Source organism: Coturnix japonica, chromosome 9, assembly GCF_001577835.2.
Source record: "Coturnix japonica isolate 7356 chromosome 9, Coturnix japonica 2.1, whole genome shotgun sequence".
NCBI classification, from domain to species: Eukaryota; Metazoa; Chordata; class Aves; order Galliformes; family Phasianidae; genus Coturnix; species Coturnix japonica.
Genome location: NC_029524.1, coordinates 13,252,484 through 13,273,190, shown reverse-complemented (window position 1 = coordinate 13,273,190; position 20,707 = coordinate 13,252,484). Strand labels below are relative to the sequence as shown.

Sequence of the window (20,707 nt, the reverse complement as noted above, 5' to 3'; positions counted from 1 at the left end):
CCCTCAATTATTTGGATTCATTTTTCTTAGTACTTCAGACCCAAAAGCATCAGCCTAGAACCTGCACAGGATGAAGGCTTTCTCAGCCTTCTGGAGTTGCTGGGAAGCAATCTGGATATGGTTTGCGTTACTTCAAGTTCGATGAGGCAAAGCTGACAAAAGGATTCTAAGGGCTGGCTTGTCCTTCACAGCACCTCCATTCAATGTGACTGACCATAGGCAGCACCACTGATAAGCAGAGATAATGCAACCACATTACAGGCAGAGATCTCCTTTCTTCATCTGCTTTTACACAACTGGAATTACACATAAGTAAGCTAATCTATATCCTTACAGTATGACAAACTGAGATTGGCTGGAGACATGCTTATAGCACTCAGAAGCAAACAATATGTAAGTGTGTAATTTCCTATCTCTGGGCCTTGATTTTCTCATCCAGAAAGCAAGGACACAAGCATCCAACTCTCCAGTGAGCTCTTTCTTGAGATCTACCAAACAATTGCTTTGCAATTAAACAACAAAACACTCATGGCACAAACCCTGCAAACAGGAAAACAAGAGAGTGAATGTTTGATTACAGCCGGACTAGATGATCCCACTGGTCTCTTCCAACCGTTATCATTCTATGATTACAACAGAAAAATTCTGCAAAATAGCAGCAACCATTATAGTATTGTGACAACTCCACTATTTCCCTGTTTTGGGATTTATGTAGTTCTACTTCTTGACTTGTGCGTTACATTTATTGAAAGGAAAATCACACCTCAAACACAGCTGGGTCCTTCAGAGCAGCTCCTGGGTTTAATTAAAGCAAGAGTACTTTTAATATGATGAAGCTACATAATCTGGTCAGGATAAAAAAGAAGTTTCTTCACCATTATCTCAGTACACAACAGCTCCAAGGCCAAGCTCTCACACATACTATTGCTGGCAGGAGTGTCAGTGCAGCCTTCATTTCCTCAACACACCCCTACTATAGAAAGCAAAAGCAAGAGATTCCCAGCAACAAAAATCCACCCTGTTATAAATTTGGTAACAAAACTCGTTTGTTTTAGTTCTTTGCAATCTTTAGCCGAAAGCTTTTAAAAACAGGCTTTCATGTTGCAGATGAATGTGAAAACATGAAGTCTTCTAAATTTTTAGGAACTAAGGGTTACATTTAAACAAGGAAAAATGTTTGTCTCAACTGATAAGAATTTGGGTTGCCTTCTCTAATGAAAGCTGGCAGAACAGAATCCTGGTTTTTGATCCTCACGGATCTTTTACTCTCTTCCTTGGTGTTAGTTCTTAAATCTAAATGCTGAACCCTCATATCTTGTCACTTCTGTGGCAATAGTGTCCAAATTCTAACTGCACGGTGCGTCTGAAAGAGAGAGAAAAAGTAACTCGGGAGAGAGAGTATTTGGGTGCAGGAAACTCGGATTTATTTACAACAACTGCTTTAAATAATTGCACAAGATAAAGTGAAGCCATCAGCACTTTGCATTCATAACTGTGGAAGCACTCTACCAGAAATAGATTCCAATGATTCTACAAGGCTGGTTGGAATCATTACAATCTTCATTTCTAGGTGATGAATCCAAGGCCACAGACTGAAACCTAAGCAGCCAATGGCACTGTGGAAAGGGACCTTCCTCAATCTGCATCCAACACTCACCTCCAGACAATGCCCGCATCACCCAAGGTTTCATAGTTCCTCTTTACCAGCAGTTTCTCAAATTAGAATGATTCATTGTCAAGAGATATTTTAAACTTAGTATTTCCTCCCAAGCCCTTTTCCCGGTCTTACCAGGTTAAATATTTATCCAACCTTCTGCCTAACACTATTCTGTCAAGTGCTGGTCAGGGAATGATCATGAAGAACATACATAGGTGACTTATGTGCAATAGCCAACATTAATGGATTTAATCTCAAGCAAAACACTTCTCATGCAAAACCGTAAGGCAGAACCATTTTTTCTATAATTAAACACATGCAGAATCCAGGCATCTTAAGGAAAGAAGAGAAACAAACAAGACAACAGCCCAAGCATAGCTCATTCTGGTAGGACCACAAGGTATGACTTATCTTTGCGATGCTTCTTACCAAAGCCAAACCAGGTGCCATATTAAGCAAAGCAACTCAGTCACAGTGCAGATTAGCCACAGATGGCAGCCCTTCATTTTTGAAAGAAGCGATGCTTGAATATGAACAGCATGGAATAAAATAAAGAAGTTCAAAGGGAAAAATATTATATCAATATTTATAAAAGAAAACAGATGCATTTCATCTGCAAGCCAAAACCACAACTGAGCTTATCAAATGCTGCAGCCCTGTATTCAAACCAACTCCACTTTACTATTCGTTGCATATATTCGTAATGTGCTGAAGGCTAAAGCTAAAAACCAGGTCCTGACCTCAGTTACCACTCTGAAAACGTGCTCTGAGGATTCACTGTAAATGCAGTGCAGATTCAGAATCGATAATCAAAGATATGCGATGAATGTGTGAAGAGTAAAACCAAAGTTGCAGGTAATGTGTACACAGCATTAGAAACCACCAATATACATTCAGTACACACAATGTATGCTTGGTGCACACTAATGACAGGAAGACTTGCTGCATGCAGCTTAGCGCAGGTGAGGCGCTCAGCTTGTGTAAGCTGGCAGGTCTCTACTGGGGTCATGCAGATTTATTTCATAAGATCTGCAAGTGTTTTAGATTATTTCTTCTCCTTACTTATACCAGAGATGTGCTGTTATGAAAACTTCCAACTTGGCACAAAAAATCGCTTCTCTAAGAGAAGTGAAGCGTGCATAAAAAGGTCGCACTGTAATGCTGTGTGACAACATAATGACAACGGATGACAGAAAAATAATCCTATATATAAACAGTAAGGAGATGTTAGAGGAAACCAATCTATCTATTCCAGAAATACCCCAGAATTAGAGTCAGACAGGTCAAAAAAATTATAAACAATTCTGCATTGCAAGATAGTACATTCTGCATTGAATAAAGTTGTATGTTACTAAGCTACCTGTATAAAGGCAGAACTTTCCTTTAGCAAAGATCATTTCAATCGTGTCCTCACATCTGCAAACAGGTTTTCTCAGTCTTGAAACAGATCATATTGAAAGGAAACAGAATGGTGAGCACCCAGCAAAGGGCGGCCAGTAGCACCTCTCACACCTGCAGTACCAGGCTGTTTGATACAGGTCATCTTTTGACACAGATGAACATGTATTTTATATGTCAAACAAAAGGAAGCACATAAGGAATAGTCTGTTGCATACAGTGATTATTTCTCCAAACAAAATGGCATTTAAAGTGGAAAGTGAGGAACACATTAGAAATAAAGTTTAGTGCTCCTGGGAAGGTCAGACCTTGTTTTACTCAAACAAGGAAGAAAACCCATCAAATATGGGTGATTTTAAAGCAGTATATTGACTGACAATTTTAGAATCAGTGTCAATCACCTTTATGATTTGATTACATATTGAATTACTTAGAATTGGACTCATTTCCTCTCTTTGCAAAGAATGCACCAAGTATGGGCAGAATTAGATTCTTATGGCTTACTTGTAATATTGCCAGAACACAAACCTCCATCTGGGTTACAGAAGCCACAGGCAGTGCACAGAATACTTTTGCTTTTTTGGTTGCTAATGAAATGGGGCCATTTTAATTGTATGAAAAAAAATAATAATAATTATCATCTCTAAATGCAAAGTTAAACTTCACAAATCAAAAACACAAACACATAAAATAAGACACACCCCTGATAAGCTGTGTTATCTTAAGCACCAATATCCATCCACTTGTTTACTCAAAGGTGTTGTGGGATTAGATGGGGTTGGCACACTTCAAAGACCTCACATTATATACACTGACGTTCATGTGGAAGAAACGATTGCTTTCTGTACACTATAAAGAAGCTGTGTTTCACGTAACAGTTGCGGACAAAGTTGATCTTTTGTTGACATGCCATGTTACACATATTACAAGGCCATAAAGTTACTGAGAACTTCTGTTCTCCATGCATAAATACCAAGCCTTGCACATGTTTTCAGCGGATATAAACCATACAGTTAATGTAACGATGAGATAAAATACACAGAAAATGGTAACACATTGTGAAGTGAAGAGATACAAACAGTGACAGATTGCAGCAGGCAACGTGAAAGGATATAAAGATAGAGACACTTACATATCCGTCATCACAAGGGCTCATAGAGTAATGTCCCTTTATGGGCAAACAGGCACACATTAAAATAAAGAAGATTAAAAAAAAACAAGTTAACAGAAATAAATCACAGAGAAATGCACAGTCCTTAAAATAAAACAAAAACCAAAAACCAAACAACAACAAAATTAAAAGTAGCTAAGGATTAACAGACCATTAGCTCTACAAAGAAAAGTATAAACACCTTCTTCTCCCATTCCACAAACCTGTATGTTTTAAGACTGAAATCAGAGTGCATCACTTAGGGTACATTCATGTTCTCCTTCCAATACCTGGTGGATGCACCCACTCTGTACATGACTCCATCATAACTGCTGGTTAGAACAGCTATACACCAAGCACTGACATGTTGCTGTGGATCTATGAACTCTATTGTTAACGAAACTGAAGCACCTAAAGAGATAAGGCTCAGTGGACATGGTTTTCTATCAGAAGGCCTCAGCTTACGAGAAAGCAGCTGTGAATTTTATCCATATTTGCTTTAGCTGAAATTTCTCACCATCACTTAATGAAAGCCAGGAGAAACAATGTGAGGTGTTTCAGGAATGTTATCTATTCCCCATCCCCAAAGGTTCCAAGCCTACATTAAGGAAAAGCCTCTGAAAAGAAACCTATGACTGAATTACTAAGGTAAAAATCAGACGTGATTCATGGTTTGAGTAGCTTAGTATAAACATGCCATGTTCTCTTTACTGAGACTAACATATTTATCTGATTTAACCTGGAACAGGTTAATATCTAATAAGAACAGTTGAATTCCCTGAATGAACATTTTAACTTTTACAAACGCACACAGAGTTCCTGGCTAAGACAAAGTTAAATTAAATTTAGCATGACAGACATCATGGGTAGATCACAATGAGTGAGCAAAAGAAACCAGGAGGTGACCACTGATGTGATGAGATGAAATTTCACCAAATGACCTGAGCCAATGAAAATGTCCACAGGCATCAGGACAAAGATGACACTAAAGGATTTGAGGATGACAACAGGAAAAGACTGTGGAAATCCCTGCTCATGACGGCACCTTACTTTAGGGATGAGGAATTTAACAAGTGAAGCAAAGAAGATGCCCAAGTAGCGGCAGATGGCAGTTTCATAGAGAAATACATCCTGCACTGTGTCAGCAGAGGAAGAAACTTCTCTCTGTTCAAATTTAAAGGCAGTTTTGTTTCTTCCCATAAGCAAGCAGCAACATATAAGAATAATTCCATGGACAGGGACAGAAAATAAATACATACTTCATCCTAAGAAAAACTTACTTAAACACTTAGAACTTACTATGGAGATTAATTCAGCTAATTAGATCCACAGGCGAATATAATCAGACTGAAGAGCAACAAAAGCATAATGGGTATTAATTCTATTCCATGACAGAGGAACAACATATGCAACGAACTACAAAGTTCTAATCACAGAATCTCTTTCCAGTGGGTAAGACTCATCTCGACTATTGATGGAGACTACACATCTGCAAAGTACTCCCTGTTTCCTCTTCTGTCCAAAGTTCAGAGATTCTTATTACAATCCAAGACATTTCAGGATGGTGCGCACTGTATATGAATTGGGAAATCTATGCATGGGTTTAAGACTGAGCTGATGCTTAACAGCTATGTTGGATCAGGACAGAAGATCAAATCCAAGCTAGTAAAGAGAAAGAAAGTGCTAGGCTTCATGCTGTATATTAAACTGACACAGCTGCAGGCAACAAAGACCATGCATCCACGCTTCTCACTCACCAGACAAATCAATTTTAAAAGGAAAAGAAAACTGAGGTGTAGAGTTAACTGAAGCATATTACAAATAAAATGGAAAGTGTTAAATAAATGCTTAAAAGAATTAATCTCAAACTTATCCACTATTACCTACATTATTCCCTTGCCCAAACAAACATGATGAAGTCAGAAATCTGATTAAATCTTCAGATGACTGTTGCCTCAACTTGTCAGAATGGGTGCTCTGATCTCCTGCTCTTAAATCCAGCCATTTTCTGCTCCAACAGCTCTCCTGGGCTCTGTCTTCCAATACAGAAGCACACATGTCAAGTGACATGATCAAAGATGGGAATAGCCTTCAAAAAAGCCTTAAGATAAAGTAAGGCCTTACAGAAGCCTTAGAAAAGTCTCCACTTGTAACAGTGCACCGTGGCCTCTATACCATTGCATGCAGCAGATGCATCCTGTCACTGGGCTGCAGATCAGGCTCACCAGCTGCCCCATGAGGTTGCAGAGCTGGAAGGAAGCATACAGTAGCTTAGCAGAAGAATGAGATTCAAGCCAGTTTATAGGAGAGCCCAAAGCAACAGCCAACACCAGCCACCCTTGCTGAGCAAGATTTCACGGATATGGTTACACTGGGAAAGTCTCTTGGTTAAGAAACATTATTGCCTCAAGTCTTGAAGCCAGTTCTGTAAGAAAGACCAGTGCTGGGATTTGCTCTCCTGATATGAATTTATTGTAGTACAAAAAGACAGGCCCCTAGTGACAGGAGACAAAGCAGGAAGCTGGTGTTTGTACAAGAACAGCACACATTGGTAAGTGATATATACATGCTATCTTTACTGTACTTTCAGAGCCTGAGACGTCAAGGCTTTATATTACACAATGCCACTTCTCAGTGTCACGTCCCACCTTTACACTCAGATATAACAAATTGTTCACTAGGTACAATGCACTGGGAACAAAATAAATTTTACAGATAAGTAATGCTACCAAGGATATAATCCAAGGCTCACTCTTTCATTTCCTTGGGCAGTACTGTACTTCATTTTGATTACAGCGCAGGTACAGTCCTCCTTCCCAGTATATCCTAAAGCCACCAGTGTGCTGCAAAACAAAACACGCTGCAAAGACCAAGTGCACACCTCACAGTACGATGCTACAACCTGTTAGAAAGAGAATGTCAGCTGTGCATTGAGTGGCAGACCTTTAATTTCAACATGAATGTGGAGTAGTTTGAAAGACCACACTCCAGTGTTTCCAATTAATTACAAGCAAAAAGCGATGGGATCTTCCAACACAAATCCAGCATAGATGCTGCACTCATGCCACTATGTTGTCTAGGTCATGATGACTCCAGTCTTATTCCAAAACTTATGTGAAACCACTGAAGTGTAGAACAATAACATCTAAGTGTATAACAATGAGGCATTTGGAAGCCTTAATTAAAAAGTAAAGGGATGACTTAGTGACCCAGTGGCAAGCAGACCAAGTATGGCTTTCAGTCAGTCTCATCTGGCTTCATGGGTCATCAGAGTGCTTAGAAGTATTTGGGGGCTATATATATGCTATATATATATTTTATTATAATTACTTGTGTTTCTGCATGTTTGCTGTTCATGTATAGAAACAAAACTATTTACACAGGAAATAAACAAGAAAGCATTACTAAGCAGGAGAAAAGGACAAGATGGAGGAATCTGGTTATTATGCAGTTAAGTTCTACAGTGAAGACTGTGATCAGTCCTGTCCCTAAAACTTGGCTAATGGCTCAAAACACTTGAATATGAGAGTCTGCTTATAGAAACAACATTTAAATTTCAACCACAGGAGCTACTATAACCTCACTGTTAAGGAGTGACCTGAACCAGCTGAGAAACCCTTAATCTAAACAGGCTCAGTGCTATAGTTGTCCTGGTCTTTCCCTAGAGAACTCTGATAGTACAACAACTGCCTCAAGTAGTGCGGGTAGGGGACCATTAAGATGCACTGAAATAGTTACGCTAGTAAAATCTACTATAAAAATACTCAACTACCAAAAGAAGACAGCTTTACTCAGCTTAACCCAGCTAATTTGGGAGAAAAAGGAGGCAAAATATACTTTCAGGTGAGCAGAAAACCCACCTGCATCAAAACCTCTTTCATTGACCTGTCTACATAGCAGGAAATTACATTAAAGTTGCCATGTTGGCATAAGTTCAGTGATAAATGCATTTCCAGAGTAGAAAACCTTCTATAGACACCTTTACAGCAGGAGCAAACAAACATAATATGTAAAGCTGACAATCATTTCAACGCTGTTTTGTAGAAGGAAAGGGATGAAGAATAGTTGAAAGAGATTCTAAACAGTCACCTAACCTGTCCCAAAGGAGCAGCTAAGTGTCAACTATTCCTGGTAATCTGTTTGTCTATCTTGTTCTTACAAATGTGACAGAGGTTCTTCATGACACTCCGTGTTTATAAACCGTCGCTTACACACTTCTTCAATGATCACTTACTGGTCTTAAAATTCTAATGGACATTTTTCACACGAAATGAAACAGATGTTTAAACTTAAAGGCTACTCAGCTGCAGAAGAAAAGATGTTTTTGCTAAAGCAGCATGTGTGACGGGGAACAAAAAGACAAATGTAGTCCACTGAGCTTTCATTGGCAAGGGCACAGCTTCAGCCACTTCCACGCACCCTACAGTGGATGAAAAGAGAAATCATCAACTTCCATAGGGAAGACAATTTGCACCATGCCTGCAAAAGGGCTCAAGAGATCAGAAGGTCATCTCATCACACAAAGAAACAACTTGAAATTGTAAAATAAAAAGGGAGATCTTGAAACAAGCAAAAAAAAAAGAAGGAACTAAGAGAAGGTGGCACATGGCTGTACCAGATGGCAATATGCAGATGAGAGGGATACATGAAGCTTTATCTTGGAAAGCTGATGACAAGGAAAGATGGAAAACCTCAGAAAATTGTTGGTTAGAAGAAAAATTGGGGGAGGGACGTTATAATAAGGCATGGAAGATGGTATAATCTTGCAGCAAGGACACGGTGTTTATCTGTGGAGAGAAGAATTACATACAGCCCCTAAGGCTGAGGTAGCTGACACAGATCCTGGCTCCTTCCTGAACCCTTGGAAAAGCAGCCTGCTAGAGCTGCTAAGAGTGCATCTCCTAAACACACTGCCAGTGCAAGATCTGAGTTTTGACCATTAACAATGAAGGAAGGGTATGGGAGTGTAGAAGGAAGAGAAAAAACAAACAGGCATCCTGATCTACTTATTGGTAAGATCAAATATCTTCAGATATGGGGCTAATCTCATTGTGTAAATCAACAAGGTGGCTCAGATTGGCCTTCTGAAAACTAATTCTTACAAAAACACAGTCCTCTCTTCTGCTGCTTTTCCTCATGCGTTCTCATTGATGCTCCTTCTTTAGATGGCAATCACAATTTGCTCTGGGGTTTTAGGAGAGTCCCTCACAGCAGAAGGAAGAAAGTGTGTGTCCAGAGCTGAGAAATATCACCACCTCTTCTTAGCTAAATTAAAATTGCTTAAGATGTGCCATCAAACCATGCGTATGACATCAGCTTATGTTTTTAAACATTCAGTTTGCTACTTTAGCATGTACACGGCCCACTGTGCTATCATAACAATAGAACTCATCATACCTACACACCTGTGGCTGCGTAACTGTCATTCACCAGCATATAAGATCAACAAAATCTTATGTCACAATCTTACGCAAACTTGAACACATTATGCTGCTTCTTTCCCTAATTCAAATATACAATACAATACACAGCTCAGGTGGTACTTAACCACCGGGGAGGGGGGGGGGGAAGCCAGAAACACAACACAAGCTATCCACAAAAGCCCAGGAAACACGACCACTTACCGTTCCAGGCCTTGTGAAGTCAATACTTTGTGCTACACTTTGTCTCATCTGATTGCTAAACAGGCGAACACAAACACTTTGAAGATATTCTGGTGTGATCTACAAATCAGAAAACATAACAAGAGAACAAGATGATATAGAACTTACGCTTTGTCACACCAGTGCTTGTATTTGAGTTCTCCTCAACCAAGAGGTGAATTCTCCAACAGTAAGAAACACGTTTCCATTCTGCATGTAAGCAACAATCTATTGAAATGTTACCTATCTAAAGAGCAGAACTTAAGTCACAGTTGTACAGGAGAGGGAATAAACGTGAGTTATGTTTTACTATGAAGCAAAGTTCTGTACTGCATCTCAGTGAGTTTAGGTTTTTTGTTTTGGTAAATCTACACCACTGGGTAACTGCTTAACCGCAGAATAATTATTGGCTGTCCAGAACATATGAGAGAGATTATAGGAAATGGAGATGCTTCTGATATTCATAGGTATACAGCAAGAAAATAAAACCCTTCCAATTCATAATGCTGTAATTTCAGCATTACTTTACTCAAGCGTTCAGCTCCGCTCTGGACTCAGAAGTGACAGAAACCAAGAATTTAACGAAAGAGCACCATCATCTGGACACATTTGGGAAGGATCAAACAACACCTTCAGTTGATTAGAGGAAGAAGGTCCATAGAGACTATCAGCAAGCAGCACAGGAACTCCAAGGTCATTCTCCCTGCTAACAACTCACAGCTCCCTTAAAAGCATCTAGAGGCTGTCACAAGAATCCTCCGCAGGTTACACTGAACTTAAGTACAGAGGTATTCTTGCACAAAAGATAAAGCATAAAATCATCTTTGTATAAAAAAAACATCCAAAAGAAAGCTATACCTTTTCCAGTCACATATATTTGTGGCCCACGTGGTACAGTGAATAACCCTTTCACCTCTCACATCTGTTCCCTTTACCAATTAAATCAACAGGTTCAGCTTAGCTGTGAAGCAAGTACATATCTGATTCAGCTCTCACCATTTTGCCATTGACTGTGGCCTCCAAGGAATCCACAAGCTCTGCAGTGACTCCAATGAGATTATGGTAGTCTGCTTGCATTTTGTTAAACCGCTTCAAATAGGTCATGGTCCTGTGCTCTGACTCCACTAACTGTTGATGGAGATGCTGCAATGTTTCTGTCAAAATAATAACAACAAGGAAATAACATCACCTTTAGCAGCAAAAGAACCCAGAAGCATTTTTACTTAGTGCTCTGAAGAGGCAACAAATTCCAGCATCTTCGAGGAAACTATCACACTGTTCCATTACTCATTCTTTCTATAAAGACAAAGGGCAAACCTTCCTGTATCACAGAACTGCTGAGAAACATAGCTGAGGCATGTAGGAAACTTTGGGATCTTCACCTGGGATCATGCCATTTACTCCCCTGCTCTCTGAACTCAGGCACAAACCTCTGCTCTGCTCCACAATGGCTAGTATATACAGATGGCAACCATCAGCAGAGGGAAGAATGCAGAGTGGTGGGTCAGCACCATGGCTACCTTGCAGAGCCTTCTCAAGCTGCCTTCTGTTATGATAATCTTACTAATTATGTACAAATAACTGCTAAGTAACTGTACAGAAAGCTGCTTGCTGAGAAACCAGTGAGAAAGCAATGGACATAGGGACTTAGGAGACAAAACTGCCACAAATATTGCTCAAATAGAACTGCCTGTAAGACTCGTATAATAAAAAGATCCTTCATTAGATAGCTTCATGAATTCTGATGTTGGAAATTGCTTTAAAATCTTGCCTTCTGGCTTGTCAGGGTTTCAGAAATAAGCTGCTTTTATCCCATCTCTATGAAAATCATTAGATGGCAGAACATCTTTACCCTCAGAAAATTAAGTTAGATGATCTTTTTAATGGGATCTTTTAGAGAGGAAAAAAAAAAGTGCATTAATAAACTAAAAAGCTTTGCTATAAATTTACAGACTCAAAATGATGCAGGGAATACAGAGAATGTACATTTTCTTACTTTTCCTTTGGAGGATTTCCAGTGATGAAAATCTGTCTTCCAACTATAGGGAGTATAACTACGTACACTGAACTCTGTATAACTCACAAACGTTGGTCTTGGCAACTAAGAATCAGGTCCAACACACCCATGGACTGTTAAATCCAGGGATTATCAATAATAAACAAGGGCCTTTACCAAGAAACAGCAGTCAAAGAGAGGAATCAAAAGTCATGACACATCTTGCATTTTTTACATCACTATCTTCTCAAACAGTAATTTTACTAAAAAAGGCAAAGTATTTCATGAAAGTTTCTTTTACTAACAAGGCAGGAAGCTTTCACAGTGGACATGTAACTGACCTACGTGCAGTCAGTTGCAGGAAGAGCTAGGCCTGTGTTGCTCCATTTTCTCCCCTTGCATTCTTGTCATATTCCCATAATCAATACCAGCATCTGTGCAGACAGATCAGGAAGCTGATTGCCAAATGAAGATTAGGCATCTTCTGAACATCTGCACGTTTCTACCTGTTTTCTTGACTTGCATGTAATCATGTTTGCTGATTTGCAAGTCTTTTTAATGTCATGACTCCAGATCCTACGAGTAACCAAGGAGTTACACACATAATTCTACAACAAGCTTTTCTCTCTAAGCCCAAGATTGATTGTAATTCTCTACGACAACTCACCTATGCCTCAAATATGCTTCCTGAACTTGTGCTTGCTCTCCCCATCTCTCTAATGTCCACCTATCCTCACAGCCTTTGCTAGAAGCAGACTCTGGCCAAGCTGAGCTCCCATGTGCAATGCAGAGGAGCTCGCAGTAGAAAGCAAAGCTTCATGGCCCTGCCAGCTGCTTCCAGCTGAGGTGCCCTGGTGTCTGACATAGGATACTTTGCCCCTGGGAGAGGCAGGAGCTGCCTCAACTCCTAGCAGCTCACCTCATTTCTGTAGAAATTGCAATCTATATTTGGAACAGGCACATTTCCTTGTTAGCAGTCATTTGGGAGAGAGTAAATCTTGATAGAGGCACATTGTGCCTAACACACTTCCTCCATTCTCCACTTACCCCCAAATGGTGGGAGATGAACCCGTGAACTCACGCACAGATTTGTAACAGGAGAACAGGGAGGACAGTAGCTGAGCACTTTACAAACCCTTCTTTCTCTCCATTCCTCTTACAGCAAAGGATGCACAGAAAGCCTGAAGCTTTCATTAGGTACCAGCCTTTCTGCGATTCTCCTGAACTGAAAACATCAGGGTGAGCTGTAAGTTCAGCACAGCTGCCTTTCAAAGTTCTAATTCTATTATAGGGTTTTGTAGCAAATGGGCAAAGAGTGAGAGACTGAAACAGGTTGAACAGAAAAGGTGCACACAAGAAACTCTACAGGACGCCCTCCAAAGAACATGCACCACCCCACCCTAACTTGAAGTGCTTCAGCACATGAGATGAATGACTGGCAACTATTCCCTAAAGGCCATTCAAAGGAATTATCACCATAGTGCTTCCCATTCATCTGTCACCTATCAGCATGTTGTACATTTCTCCTCCAATTAGAAAACAAACATTCTCCAATGGTGAGTCTGTGCTGCGGATCCCACGCTATCTGAGAAGCACAGTGCAGAACTAACCTCTCACATACACCCCATACTTTCACATGATACAAGGCCTCAGATACCCTTTACAAAACCTCCAAACCTACCCAAACATTAAGGCACACAGCAGAGCTGCCAATTAAGGCTGTGTGGATTCAACTGAACTCCATGACAATGGGCGAAAAAAAGTGAGTTTTGGGGAAAAAAAAAGATCTGCAAAGATCTCTTTATTACTCAGTTAAAGTCCAATGCAATCTGCAGCACAACGTTAAAGAAAATACCTGGACTTCACTCTGGGAGATGAATCTCATTTTCTTTCTAATTCAATCTATAAAGAATAAATCCTTGAGGGTAAACTGTTTTTCCTAATAGGAAGAGTAATTTTAGGAACACAAGCTGGGCTGAAGCAAATCCCTCCCAATAAACTGAACAACGAAAGTTGAATGAAAAAAATGAATTAAAGTGGCTTGGGAACATAAATTCTACTTATTGATTTTTAAAAGGCACTTCAAGAGCCATCAGCATCTAATGGGACTTTGTGATGAAATACCATTTTTAGAGGACCCCACATCACTGAGTCATATAAGCATTTATGAGTACCTTACCTAAAAAAACATCAGAGAATCGTGCTTAAATTAAGATGTTAAATTAAGAGATCCTCAGGAGACATCAAACTGCTCTACTTTAAGAGCTTAAACAGGATAAGCAAAGGGGAACAAAAATCTACTTTCTCTATGAAGGTCTGACAGTCTACAGAAGAACTGGCTGAGATCTCAAGTCTACAAGATGAAGACAGGCATAAGCAGGTGCTGGAAACAAATCTGAGGAAGCTTTTCTAACTGTAGTTAAAAACAGAGAGCTGGCAGCACTTCATACAGCCACTTGTTTTTACCTTAATTTGATTTCAGGGCAGAACAGACATAAAACACAAATCCCACCCTTAGCCCCTCCCAGCCCCACTACATGCCTCTGCTCAGCCCTGCAGACCTCCAGCAGTGTAGCACTGAAACTGGGGTGTGGATTTCAAGGGATTTATTGCCCTGCATCTGAAAGTTGCCCTGTCACCGTAGGCCTACTTTCCACTGCTGTTACAGCCCCTAAGAATACATAATATTGTTATCACATCTCAGCAATTACCTTTATTGCACTGTCCGCTCTCCTTCTGTTGTATGAGCAGGAGCTGTTCAGGAAAAAGCATTTCCTCTTACACAAAGAAATCCAACCACCTGGTAAACCCAACCAAACCCGATATTCCTACAGACACAGACAACAGCCAAAGCACAACGCTTCATAGAAAAGCAATAACAAAGGAATCAATAAATACATCTTAAAATCTTAAGTGCACAACATTCATTGTTAGATAGGGATGTAAAATTTCTTGCTGGCCTTTACACATACCGCATCCAACTCTAAGATCTGGTAACTCCAGACTGAATGTATTAACTATAAATATCAAAAGTCAAACCGCTGATTACATACCAAATCATGGAGATGTTGTAGGCCAAGTGATGAATTTTTATACCAAAGAAATACTCTGGGTTCAGCTGGGATCCACTCCATTACTCCACAAAGAGGAATAACAAGAGAGACAATTTTCTCTAACTGCTCTGTGTCACACACATAAAAACAGCTGAGATATGGAAGTGAAAGCAGACTGTTTTGATCACTGCTCCTCATCCTTGGGAACAGACAAGAATGGAATAGGAATAACATTTCCAGCTCAGTAACACTCTGTTTTAGGATGGAGTACACGTATGAGGATTTAATCTTTACCTGTTAAAGAAGAAAAGAGCTAGAAACAAAGATTCCAGTTTGGTTTTCTGTCCCTTACCCTTAACTGTCCTGACCAAAAATGGAGAAGGTAATCTTGTCACACAGCTAATCAGTCTGCAAACATAGGCCTCACAACACAGCTTAAACAGTGTCATTGGAAGAAAAATAGTCTGAAACACAACTCATTTAGTAAAACAGTAATCTCTGGAACCCTTAAAAGTTCTGCAATACACTCAGCTAGACCCAGAAATGGTTAACCGAAAAGACTAAGTGCTTCAGAAACACAAAGAAAGGAGTTAGGTTTGGGAAAGCAATGAACAGTCACATGGGAAACATGGACCTTCATATCCACCCATATACTGCCTTTACATAACTCCTTTAAAAAGGCTTTTTTGAACATGGAATATAAACAATGCTTCCTACCATAAAAGACATTGAACTGTAATGCTTCTGCAGTTGCATTATAAATCTTCCAGCATATTCTTCCAATAAATCATACTGCCTCTTTACAGTAATTCTAATGATCTTCAAAGTATTTTCTCAAAAGGATACAAATAAAGTGAGAAGCCTGGGAGTCTGGCTGGCTTTGAGAGTCAGACACAGGAACTTTTCCAATCTTGTCCTTAAGTCCAACGTCCAAGAATCCTTCAAAACAAAAACAAACGATGACAGCAGTTCACCAAATATGTACACTTTGCTGAAAGTCCTGCTTGGATCACATCAACCTTCCGCTAGTAAACAAGGCAGCTAACATTATAGTGAGATTTTCCTTTGCTGTTACTGAACCAAATGTGTTAGCTAACTACCCCTAACAGTATATCAAAGTGGGTTTAGTATTATTTCGAGACATCTCAAATTATGACTTAGCTTTAGTTCAAGTTTAAAACTGACACGTAGTATCGTTGTCTTGCATGCATATGCAAAACTGCTTTTCAATTAGATGCACCTTTAAAATATAAACACATGATAAAAAGGTTGTATGAATGTCACATATATTTAAATAAAGCACCAAATGAACCACTCCCCATTCTGCTCTCAAAAGAAAAGCACTGAAGTCATCATTTACTCCCAGTAAGAGCTGGGACTTCCTGTTCATAACTACAGCAAGCAACATGACATGACATCAGTGAACAAAACAAAACTCCCATGAAAAGACAGACCAGCTCATCAACCACAATGGAATGCTGTGTGACATAACGTCTCTTAAGTGCAGGAAAACAAGAGTTAAAGAAAAAAAAACACCACACCTAAGAATTCACCAATTACTCTTTTCTTGTATTTCAAACCATTTATTCCGCTGGTTTCTGCTTGGTTTAAAATAGACTTAAAGCCAACAGATGAGAAAGAAGTATCTCCCAACAAGTGAAAAAGCAGTACAATCCAACAAGTAGCAGGAGCTGCTTAATTTACTGCTGTATATATATACATTGCAAGCTGTTCTTGCAGCTCAGACTCGCCCATATTTCACCACATTGGACAGCATACAGAATTTCCTTGCAGCGTTCACCAATTCAGTAAGAAGACATTGGTACTTTACAGGATGTCATATATTACCAAAGGAACAGTGTCTGTTACAGAAAGAAGGGTATATTATTTTTCAAGATATATTAAACAAACAGTTAGGAACTCCTGCTACATAAAGCACGAGATGTCTGAGAAGAAAGGTGCCATAAGAACACTGCTTAGTACAGGGGTGACTCACTGCTGTTCTTTCTCAAATGGAAAACAACCTGTGCTTCCACACTAGCACACGGTCACACAGTCAGTTGTACAGTTCCCACAAGAAAACATGAGTGGCTGTGGACTAAGAGATGGATACTGAGTTACTATGAATAAACCAGAGGATCCTGTCTTTGATAAGGTATTAAAAAAAATAATCTGCTAAGTGCAATTAGAAGAGCAGTCATAGCCCAACTCTGAGGTCAACCAGCACATTTCATTATTTATAGCTAGTCCCAAGGGAAAATTGCAGTACATGCCTTTTTTGGTGTTAAACTGGAGCTCCTCATCAGCTGCTACATCCAAAGTCAGCCCTAGGCAAGTATCACTTGGGCTCTGATTTGATACCAAGGAGCACATGGCTGAAATACAGGCTAAGAACATCCCCTCCCACCACCAGGACTGTGCACAGCTCTCCTGGTGAGCTCACACAACTGCCCACAGGGAGGGCAGTGAGGCACAAACACATAACCCTGTAAAACATTGACACATAACCCTGCAAAACACTGCACATACTTCACAGATCTGTGTTCGTCTGTACAAGCATGTACATGGGAGTCCATGTACACATTCATCTGCAACAAAGCAGCTCAATTTCTTGAGCCAGCTCAGGGCATCAGCATAACCAGCTGTTTGCTGCATAGCTAAGAAGGCAGCACACTGTTTTTCACTACAGGAACAAGCCACCAGTTGGTGGGATGGGGGAAATACCCTCTGCAGGAAGCGCTGCTGCTTCATAACCACAGCTCTGGGCAACAGCTGTAACCATCCCCCTACACACAGCCACTAAACTATACCCAGTTATAAAGTTTTGAAACCAAACTATATATACACAGATAACCTGTGTAACCTGGGAAGCAATCTCAAAGCATGGAAGTGGAACTGAACTACTCTGTAGCGATGCCCATAAGCTCAAATATTTCAACATTGTGTGGAAAGGAAGAGACACAACTCCAGCACACCATTCAGGATTCAAACAAAGATAAAATTCATTTAAGATGTTCTGTTATTGATAGCACCTTCACAGCCCTTCCTCCACCAAATTCATGTTCTCTTATGATTGTACAGCTGTAGTAAAACAAAACAATAAAAGCAGTTACCGAATCAAACGTCATCCAACACCTATCACCCCATGGGAAAAAAAACCCAACGCATAAGCAACATCATAAATATCATCTCAAAGAATAACCTACTTACCTGGAAAAGTTCTTTGAATGAAGGATGCACCATGGGGTTGGGAACAAAAGGCAAAGCGTAGAAGGGAAGAAACTCTGTAGTCTGGCTCAAGGCAGCTCCTTTTGTTTCCAAGTATGCTTTAAAATGAGAAATTCTTTCCTCGAGTTCAGCTTTGTCCTAAGAAAGAAAACCACACCTTTATTTAGAAGATTGCCATTCTGAATGCACTATAAAGCATATAAATGTAACAAAAGAAGAGAGGGACAACTGCCTTTTTAATGTCCATGGCACCTGCCCACTTTTGAGTAGATACTTAAAGCAGCGTCACTTCTGCACTCAAAGCTGAGAGAAAATATCTACCTGACTTTAGACAAGATTCATTTCAGTGATAACTGCAGCTGAAAAGATCCAGTCACACTGTGTCAGGAACAACACAGAGGGAAGAAATCTCCCATGGTGCCACATCCAAGCCAGCACCCCCAGTGAGTATACTCCTATCCCATTCAGACCTACACTACCTTTAATACAGGTGTAAAAGTGCACTGGTATTTCCCAAGTCAAAAGATTTCAGGAGCTCCAAGACAAAGACAGCTCCAACCTCTATGTCTCTGCTTCACAAAACTAGGGCTTGCTTTCAGCTAAAACACAGGCTATTGCCCAAAAGCTGGATCCATATTCTGGGATTTTGGATATTTCATCCCAACCAAAGCCAAACACATAAAACAAAGCAAAAGCAATCTGAAGTTCAAAGTGAGAAATCAACTTACAGGCTTTCCCACAGAGTGTTTTAAGAGGTAGGTGGCAAAGTGTACATGAAGATAGAACTCCAGCTTCTGAGCAACTGGTTCATTGTCCCGGACTGAAGATGAAACGTGCTCCTCCCAGAGCTGGAAGAAATCCTTTTGCTCACCATTGTCAAATGCTTCGAGCAGATCTTTCTGAAAAGGCAAAAGCATTCAGTCAAAACAGAAACATAGCAGAGCAACATTTTTCATCCACAGTAAATGAAGAATCTAAGTGACACCCAAAGATTCTGAATCAAAGCTTTATCCCAAATCTCCCACCACTCAATGACCAGCTGAATATTCCTCCTCTAGGTGCCTCTTCTCCAAATAAACACGAATGGGTTCAGACTTCAGATAATGTTACAGCTGTAACAATTCACAAGGTGTTAGGTGGATTTCAGCTGTTTTCAGTGTTACTCAGAATACGTGCAAGCAATGCATTACCTGAACAGGAACAGCTTTGGAATCTCTCAAGGAAACACCTGCTGTTTTAGGTAGCGGCTTCCCTTTTATTTTGCATTCCTTTGCAAATACCTTCACTGTTTCTTCAAACTCAGCAAAATCCAAATACTATGAGACAAAAACACAGAGAAACGATTGTGTTTAGATTATTAGCGCTTCAAAGAAATGGTTGTGTTTACATTATTAACGCTTCAAAGAGCGACCCCATGAATTGCCAAGGTCCTAATGATCAGTAGCACAGGCCCTGAATGCTGAATGTCTGCATGAGAACAAACTAAACCACGTCTCATGTGCTAGGAAAATGCTGCTTCCCAGGTAGATTAACTTCTACATGTTATATATGTGATATATGTATGTCACATATATGATATGTGAGTATCTTATACTCACAACCACTTTGAATAAATGATGCTGCCCGATTTAGACGGTAACTTCAAAGAAGTAAAAGAACCAGAAGGGAAAGACACAAAGGGATCCCAGCACAAGGGAAGGACACACACCAACCTCTCGCACCAGCCCCAGGAACTCAGCTTCATAAGCCAGCACGTCGCCCATCGCCGAGCGGCACCGCCGGGCTCAGCGGCGATGCAGCTGGAGGGAGGATCCAGCAGACAGCACAGCGGGCTGCTCAGAACCGCAGAACCGAACCGGAGCCCGTTCTATGCAGGGCAGCAGAACGAACACAACGCGGTGCGGCCTAGCTGACCACCGCCGCCTCCTCCGGTCGCCGTGGCTACCGCGGCCTCTCGGCCCGCCCCCCTCGTGCTCAGCCTATCGGAGGTGGGGAAGTGGAGTACGGCTGAGGGACACGTGGATCCGCAGTGCCGTCCTGCGTGGGCTCATGGTCGCGGCCTGTGGTCCAGCTCTGCAGGATGAACACCCCTTACACCCCTTTACACCCCCATATCCCCACAGCCAGGCGCACCGAGGCACCGTCTGCCCTTAAGGAGCTGCCAAGACAGTCTGCAGCGCTCTGCATTCACCCCAGACTTGGAACCGCAGCCTGACAGCAAGCAAAAGCTGAGCTCACCCAACAGCTCAGAGCTCTGCTCCCTCCTGACACCATTTCCCAGCCCAGCTGGGGAAAGCAAATGGGATCCTGGGCTCCATCAGGAGAGGGGTGGTCAGCAGGGATAGGGAGTTGATTGTCCCTCTCTACTCTGCTCTTGTGAGGCCCCATCTGTTGTACTGTGACCAGGTGTGGAGCCCTCAGTACAAAAAAGATATGGAGATTTTGGAAAGGGTCCAGAGGAGGGACAGGAAGATGATCAGGGGGCTGGAGCACCTCCCCTATGAGGACAGGCTGAAGGAGTTGGGTTTGTTCAGCCTGGAGAAGAGAAGGTTGCGGGGTGACCTCATTGCAGCCTTTCAGTAC

The 20,707-nt window shown here is 40.9% G+C and overlaps 1 protein-coding gene across 6 annotated transcripts in view; it reads right to left on the bottom strand.

The window, feature by feature from the left end:
• Nucleotides 1-20,101, bottom strand: part of ARMC9 (armadillo repeat containing 9) — a 49,943-nt gene extending 29,842 nt beyond the window's left edge. Inside the window, exons 1-9 of one of the 6 annotated variants that reach the window (XR_001557225.2) lie at nt 19,837-20,101; nt 19,315-19,440; nt 18,853-19,023; nt 18,107-18,262; nt 15,743-15,835; nt 14,555-14,579; nt 10,844-11,001; nt 9,830-9,928; nt 4,188-4,223 (exon numbers count right to left, since the gene is read on the bottom strand). Coding sequence is in view for 5 of the 6 variants with exons in the window: in XM_015871770.2 (XP_015727256.1) it covers nt 4,188-4,223; nt 9,830-9,928; nt 10,844-11,001; nt 14,555-14,579; nt 15,743-15,835; nt 18,107-18,262; nt 18,853-19,023; nt 19,315-19,440; nt 19,837-19,887 (915 nt within the window). In the remaining variant the exon portion in view is untranslated. Of the gene's footprint in view, nt 1-4,187; nt 4,224-9,829; nt 9,929-10,843; nt 11,002-14,554; nt 14,598-14,896; nt 15,518-15,742; nt 15,836-18,106; nt 18,263-18,852; nt 19,024-19,314; nt 19,441-19,832 lie in introns of those variants that run through there. The other 5 variants (XM_015871770.2, XM_015871767.2, XM_015871766.2 and 2 more) reach the window with 5 other exon arrangements.
• Nucleotides 20,102-20,707: the final 606 nt, after the last annotated feature.